Source organism: Saccostrea echinata, unplaced genomic scaffold (assembly GCF_033153115.1).
Source record: "Saccostrea echinata isolate AGI-Se365-2 ecotype Australia unplaced genomic scaffold, CSIRO_AGI_Sech_v1 ptg000015l, whole genome shotgun sequence".
Classification (NCBI taxonomy): domain Eukaryota; kingdom Metazoa; phylum Mollusca; class Bivalvia; order Ostreida; family Ostreidae; genus Saccostrea; species Saccostrea echinata.
Genome location: NW_026889764.1, coordinates 706,684 through 714,803, shown reverse-complemented (window position 1 = coordinate 714,803; position 8,120 = coordinate 706,684). Strand labels below are relative to the sequence as shown.

The following is an 8,120-nucleotide window of genomic DNA, read 5'->3' as shown; positions in this document are numbered from 1 at the left end:
ACTCTTTTTTGTTATCGATGTATGTCCCTCATACAGCATTATGCTCAATCATAAATTAAAAACTAATCTGAATATTAAATTTACATATCAAGAAAGAATTCTTATCATTTATGGTAAAATCAATCAGTGTTTCTCAAAAATCATTCCATATCTTTATCATATACCAAGAAAATCCACAAGGAATTTCAATTCTGATATCTATTAGCATTAAATCGTTTATGCACGTTTTTTTTAATTGAATTCAGTAGGGTAGATAGATCTGTTGATGTAGTATAATGTACCGCATTAACAGGGCTTAAAGTTATTTTCCAACCAGCATTTGAATTTCTTTTCTGTTATTTTAAATTTCTTACATAAAAATATGTCTGGTTAGAAACAAATTAAGTCAGTGTCAAACATAAGTAAATATTGTGTTAAAAGGTTTGCGAAACGCTAACAAGCCATTAAAGGATAAAACTTAGATAAAAGTCAATTTCCAGCGGATGGTAATGTATCACTTTCAATAAATCCCCAATTTGGGTTTCTTGTCAATCAACAAGTTGATCTTAAGATTAAGATCTGTTGTATATAATTGGTATCTTTTGGTAGCATTCCCAGCAAGGCTACATAAACAGGTATATGAAAACGAGGATTTTCCCATGCAATACCACCGCTACCCGGGACTAGCCCAGAAACGCTACTAATAGAGATATGTACACGTGTGTTAAATAGACTAACGTAATTTTTAAACAAACTTTCTCATTTCACTGTGAATTAGATTTTTTATCGTAAGGGTAGATATGGTAAAGCGTAAAGTCCATTGATAACGTTCTTTGTATTACCTCAAAGCGTCTAGAAGATTACCGCGAACTAAGAATGTTTGTTTTATAGCATTTGATCCTTTTACTAAATACATGAACCTGAAGCTAAGAGTATTAGGCAACCAAAGGTATAGATGACATATAAAGCATGCACTTTAGAATTTGAAAACGTGAGACAACCGGATTTAGGATCTTGTAATGCATTATTTAAAGATAAAAACGGAAGAAATAAAGAAAAAAAGTCCTTATTACTCTGAACATGATTTTTTTCTCTGATGAAATATATTATGAGTCACAAGAGTGAAATATGATTCGATTAATCTCAAAAATCAAAATGATATTGTACCAATGTAAAAGAATTATGAAACCAGAAAACAAACTACATGTACTAGTATTGATTTGCCTCAGTAATCTATATTTTCTTGTTATGTCTAAAAAATTTAATAACAGCAATTATAATTGATTAAATTATTTTACGTCTTATAAAACACACGTATCATGTATTTCACTGAATTGCATGATACTTAATTTCCTTTTGCTTAAAAAACCAACATTGCATTCCATAAGTGAGATAGAAGTTATTTCTAGCTTTATAGTGCTTTACAATGAGTTAACAAAACACTGATCTCAACTCATTTAAATCTGCCTAATACAAAATTACACGACATTGTAAATCAAATTGAATGAATGTTCCGAACAAGAATCTTTTATACACTAAAAGATTGTAACAGTTAAAATATACACAAATATGAATACATTTATCAGTAGTTAAATATTGGATATCACTCTGTAAGCGCTATTTTAAAATTGAATATCGTATAGTGTAATTCCCGTGGATTTATGATCCTATTAAATGATCTTTATATCTTATTCATGTTAAGTCTAAAGTGCCCACCTCCACAATCAAACTTTTAACAAAAGAAATTAGGTTCATGTCTATCAGTGTCAACAATGAAAGTCAATTTATTGACACCTTGATCTATTTACAATTTTGTTAACTTCATACATTTAGTGTTGTTTATAAAAGGACTCGCTTGTTTGGAATATTGAAAAATTAAATCATGTGACTGACCAGGCTATAAACTCTAATGGTTGAACGATGATACTCCGATTTTTTTCACCATAATACACACAATTCTGTAAACATTATCTGCCTGTTTTATAAGTTTATTTTGATTTCATATTAAGTTCAGAAATATGAGGGACAGTTGAGTGAATGGTCAAATATTTGATATAAAGGTCAAGATACCCTAAAGAGTGGGAGGACTCAACAATATCGTCACGTTTCTAGATTTACCTAGATACATCCAATTTTCAAAATCGTCGGAAGTTTACAAGTCTCACTGTCCTAAGATAGGAGGCATCAAATGATGATCTCTTTCATGAAAGGTGTACTGATTTACAACCGTTAATTTACTGATAAGTCTGTCTACACTGAGGAATATTTCTGGCTGTAAATTAAAGGGTGTTTATATATTTGGGTGGAAGTCACGTGAACGTTTCTTCCTTTCAAGGTTAAGATATAGGATACAAGCGTGGCAATAAGTAGTCATCAATTAGATATTAAAGACTAAAACCATTTAATAGAATTCCGATATGTTTATAAACATGAAATGTACAATTAATTTCTTTCCTTATATATTTTATAGTTTGAAAAAAGACTAATATATTAGATATATTTTTTTGTACATTCAATTTTGTTTTTTGAAAAAGTTCACGCCTTGTGGCATTTCATATGAAAATGTAAATTTTTTTTGATGTTCTAAAATCTTAAGTTTAACCTATTGTCAAGTACATGTAAATCTTATACAGTAACAATTTTGATGCACCAGATGCGCATTTCGACAAATTATGTCCCTTCAGTGATGCTCATGCCGAAACGTTGGAAATCCGAAATATTTGAATTAAAAACAAAAACTTTGAAGAGCTGAAAAAAGAGGTACCAAAGACTGGAGCCAAATACGTCGAAGGATCAGAGCAATGCATGAGGAAGATAATCCTTCATTTTGAAATAAATTTTCAAAATTTTACCACAGCAATTAAATAAAGATCCATATTTTTTTTTATTATTACAATGTAATTACAATATCATTACATGTAATTATCTTCTTCTTCATCATCTTTTACTTTTGGAAGTTATGGTCGTAATTTTGAATTTTTTTTACCATATCCTGTTAGTACAATCGAATGTGGTTAAAGTTCATTAAAATATTACTTCTCTACGCAAATTATTACCGATTTTGACTTGTATGTTAAAATACTTTCATTACATGGGTATGTCTTTAAACAATACTTTCATTACATGGGTATGTCTTTAAACAAAATATTTTAAATATTAGCTAGAGAAAGACCTAAAATCTCATCATATGCATGTGACAAAGTTTTGATGAATATGTTAAAGTTGCTGGTTGACTTAGCTTGAACGTCCTGTGAAATATATTGTTATGTGAAACATATTGTTATATTGCATATCTTATTAATACATTTTTTGCTCAGTCTCACACATTGTGCTGCTTCCACCATTCGGAGTACCCTAGAGGTAGGGAGTTTGCTTCGTGGATGGGAGGCCCGGATTCGTCCACCTCGAAACATCAAACATAAGACATTAACGAAGGTAGTGACTGTTGCTGCGCCCGGTATTAGTTAAAGTTTGGGGTCTTTCGAATGAGACCTGTCCCAGTAAGCGTTAAAGAACCATCATTACTAACTGGCCCTGAATGCCTAATATAGGTCTTAATTTGAAGCCATTTATTAGTATATGGTGATGTCTCTATATGAGTGAAAAGAATTCTCCTTTTGGACGTAAAATATCATAAGTCATACCATGTAACGGGTATTTTCTGCGGTTGTCCAATTTTTGCGGAATTTTGTGGATAAGACAAATTCCGCAAAAATTACCACGCAAAATTTTTCTTCAATATTAATTCAGATGTTTTATTCATACTTGCAAGTCTGATAAGTAGTACGTATGTCAGTAATACTGATTTAATGCTATTTCATAGCTTCGTAGTCTATATCAAAAAATTATGTTTACAGATGTATGAAATAAAAAGGATTTGAAATTAATTTACGAAGCCTAAATAAAAGATAGTAAAGCTTAGTATCAGTTCTTATGGACATTTGATCAACATCTTAAATCAATTTATAAAAGGTGAGCATGACAGAATTAGGTGTTCATATCATGTAAATAAATTTTTGCAGCATAATGCAATCGCAGAGATTGAAAACGCAGAAATTAATTTGCTATCTTTTAGGAATCAAATCGCAAAATTTCCAACATTAGAAAATACCAGTTATTTGGTAAATTTTCTGCTTGCAATGATTGTTAAATTTTTTCTAAGTCTTCAAACTGAATTTTCTTTTACAATGCTATTTCTATTATCGCATGAGAGGTGAGATTTATTTTTCAGTATTAAGAATTATCAATAATTTGGTAAGAAAATAATGTTCATCTGTTTGCCATGTATTTACTTCCAAAAAAAAATATCCGTAGTTCGAGCCAAATAGAAAAGAAATTGTTTAAGAACATGTTAAAATTTAGACCCATTGAAACTTGAATTTGTATGTATTCTACAATTATAATGTTAACTGTTTTTGTGGAAAAATGATCTTTTTGTACTATTGGCCTCCCCTTTGAAAATATAAATTCCTAAACCTTTTGCACATCTGCAGGACACCACCATGACCAATGAGATCCTCCAAAATTAAAAGAAATCCTTCTTTGACTCTTTATTGGCTCCCTGGGTGAAAACGAAAATCTAAAACTTTTTAGCACATCTATAGAACATCAAGGATACAATTTCAGAATTTAGTACATCACTAAATATTCAAAATGTAAAAGTAGTTTTGGATAAAGAGGTGTTTTTCCGCATAAAATCTTATTTTCAACCCTCAATTGTCACTTTGGGTGAAAAGGAAAATTCTTGAACTAAAGAGCACATCAAACGGACACAACCTATTATATTTCAAAAGATGAACTGGTTGCTTTGTAAAATGTATTATATTACACGTTTAAGGAAAAAGTGTGATACACAGACAGACGAACGAACTGACAAACTAGGAACACAACAATATAATTTTCACTAGAAAGTTCAGACATAATAAATGAATCAAATACAGAACAATAATACGAATTAAAAAAAATAAATTGATAATAGGGATTAAAAAAAAAAATAAATTGATTTATAAACTTACAAAGAAAACATTGCAGCTAGCAATTAGAATTTCTGTTTTCTAGTTTAAATGTATCGTCTTTTGTTTAGGTTAACTTGCAAAATTGGCAAGTAAATTAGATTTAACAAATTCAAAAAAAAGTACCTTCAAACATGCATTTATTTTTTAAACTTTTTCAAAAATTGTTTCACACCTATTATTTACGTTCGGCGATTAAAATGTTCTTGAAAAGACTGTTCAGTACTGTTAATGATAAATATAGACAATCACTTCATGTCTATCGTAAATTTGAAAAAAATGTTTTGTTTATATTTGTTATGATTGTCGTTCACAAAAAACACATTTAGCAGACTTTGACCTCGGGTGGACCAGAAAGCGTAGGATGACAACAGAAATATCTGTCGGATAAATACCATTCTTTGCCAATTAAATCAGCAATTAACACATTCTTGATCCCGGTTTATCAGGATTTATAACCAAACAATGTACAGGTGTATTTGGGGCGACTAGTCGTGTCCGGAAGATCCTTGACGGTGTTCGACAAAGCCAAATAAAGGCGTATTCGTCACAAACATGCGCGGTAGCTAAAGTTGGGCGAACATTTAGTATAAATAGCGATGATTAGAAAAGGCAGGTATCAGTTCCTCTTTTCTTAACGTTGCAATACGACTTAGCAAAGCATACTCTTAAAATTCATTGACCACAATGTTGGTTTTTGCGGGCGTTTTGGTTTTGTGCTTTGCCTCAGTACATTCTGTAGGTATTTGTGATGGATTATTCGGGGTTCAATGGAAAATGGACCCTGTAGACTGTTCCAAGTTTTACTGGTGCATGAATGGACGGGAATATGAATTTAAATGTCCAGAAAACTCTGTTGTAGACCGTGAGAGTCGATCCTGTGTACCAAAAGGCTCCACCTACGATACCTGTAAGATTCCTTTTAAGCATACTTATATTTTTTGTAACTGATTTTTCAATTACCGTGTGATTTTTTAATGCTTGGACACATGCTTTTAACACATCAGAGTATTTATAAATCTTTATGATGTCCAAAATTTTGATTTTTTTGTTTGATTTGAAAAAAAGGAAATATGGAAAAAATCTGTAAATCCAAAACATAATCATTAGTCTCAGTATTATATTATCAGAAGTTTAATATATAGATATGCATTTATTTGCAAATTCATACATTTTTCAACTCAAATTTAAAGTGCCCTTTATTCAATTGAGTCAGTGAATATTTATATCCAGTCTCATTTTGTGAACCAACACCCTAAAAATAAAGTCAGACAATGATGCTCTGTTTTCAACTTTACTCACACTTTTTAAAAGCTTGTATCAGTTCTTTTTTATTGTCAATCAAATATAACTCCATTTGAAACATGAGAAATAAGTGATGAGCGGAATATATTTTTCTGTTTCAAGAAGAATGTCTAAATTAGGTACGCAATGCAAAATGTCAATTATGATACCCTACTTAGCATTTACAGAAAAAAAATATAATTTTATTATTCATATAATTAAAATTCATACCACTGTTTAAGTAGAGAATTTTAAAGGAGATATAATTTTTGCAGGTACAACACAGACACCACAAAGGGTACCCTCAATCTGTGAATTGCAAGCTGAAACCCGCATAGCTCACCCCGACAGCTGTGCTAAATACTACGATTGTACTAACAAAAAAGCCAGTGGTGCCGACCCAGAAGTCAAAGAGTGCAAGTATCCTTTCCTGTTTGACGAGGAGACGATGAGATGCGAGCATTTCAGCACCACAAAGTGTGGAAGACGATTCGAGCCCAAAAGCCAATGTAAGCAGAGAAACTGTGAAAAATTAGAGGACACGTTTTAAAATGATTTATATTGTTCAAGTACAATATCTTTTACCTTTGAAAAGAAATTATACTGATTATTCAACCACATTCTATAAGAAGCTGCCAAAGATATTTACAGATGTATGGTAACTTCTTGTCATGATATTTGAATATTACCACCAGTTAAAAAATAATATTGTGGTTAAACATTTCACCTAATAAATTCTTAGTAACCTGAATGATTAAATATAGCTTTATGATTGCAATAACAAATTCTAATTAAAAGCTAAACCTTAATCAAATTAAATAGGGAATCTATATTTAGTTAAGTATGATTGTCAATTATGTAGCTCCTTTTCATGTTTTGACCAAATACTAATAAAAGCATATTTCATTCCACCATCAACTTGAAAACAAATTAGATTTTAAAAGATAATTAGAAATTAGTCATGATTAAAGATGAAAAGATATAGTAAGATTAACAATATATATATGTCAACATATATGTGTTCATCATGTTGATATTAGCTACAACTGCTTTAATTTCAACATTTTCAAATTTCAGGTGGCTATGAGGCAAATAAATGTAGATCTGCCCACTGCATTCCCTGCCACATTCGTTTTCCAAGCTGCGAAGGTTACGAAGATGGCATGAATCCCTGGAAAGGTCGCGAGGGATCGCCTCACTATGTCGTTTGCCAAAGTGAGCGTGTTGTATATCAAGGAGAATGCCCACGATACGCCGACACCCAGCACATATTTCACCCAGTTAAAAAACTTTGTGTAGACTTCAAAGAAATGGACATGTAATAGCTTAGTTCATAATAATCATTATGTTTTGAAAAATTGTTGGTTCTATTCTCGTCATTTCATTGCTACACTCATTAAGTGATTGCAATATCTTTATTGAGGGTGGGGTGGGGTTTTTTTCTTGATACAGTAATATTTATATAAATATTTCTGTTAGATTTCTTTCCACTGAATGATGAAATATCAAATAGGATTGATACAAATTTTGCCTATTCTTGAAATACTTTAGATTTCGTTTAAAAAGTTATGCTAAAACAGTCTCTGAATATTTCTTTTCTATGTAAAACTATTTTATTAACATTTCTTTTCACATATTATTTTTTCAAAGCATTACACAGTGCCATATATCCCAGTACTAACCCTTGAAACTTTAATAACTTATTGATCTGATTTAATTTTAGTAGTTTTATATGCAAGCAAATATCAAATGTACAATGCATAGATTCAATGTCCCTTGATAAAACAATCCCCAAAACACATTTCCTTTCGCTGTCACTGTCTCTCATTGAAATCCTTTAACACC

At 30.9% G+C, this 8,120-nt stretch overlaps 1 protein-coding gene across 1 annotated transcript; it reads left to right on the top strand.

The window, feature by feature from the left end:
- The first annotated feature begins 5,659 nt into the window (after positions 1-5,659).
- On the top strand, positions 5,660-7,641 carry LOC133187692 (uncharacterized). The gene is made up of 3 exons (XM_061323096.1): positions 5,660-5,901; positions 6,551-6,784; positions 7,353-7,641. The coding sequence occupies exons 1-3, from the start codon at positions 5,679-5,681 to the stop codon at positions 7,595-7,597; spliced, it is 702 nt and encodes a 233-aa protein (XP_061179080.1). The 5' UTR covers positions 5,660-5,678; the 3' UTR covers positions 7,598-7,641.
- The last annotated feature ends 479 nt before the right edge of the window (positions 7,642-8,120 follow it).

Excerpts from the sequence above, each read along its gene's own strand:
- LOC133187692 (XM_061323096.1), top strand. The coding sequence starts at position 5,679 with ATGTTGGTTTTTGCGGGCGTTTTGGTTTTGTGCTTTGCCTCAGTACAT. Across the intron at positions 5,902-6,550 it reads AGGCTCCACCTACGATACCT|GTACAACACAGACACCACAA; the intron begins GTAAGATTCCTT and ends TAATTTTTGCAG. Across the intron at positions 6,785-7,352 it reads ATTCGAGCCCAAAAGCCAAT|GTGGCTATGAGGCAAATAAA; the intron begins GTAAGCAGAGAA and ends TTCAAATTTCAG.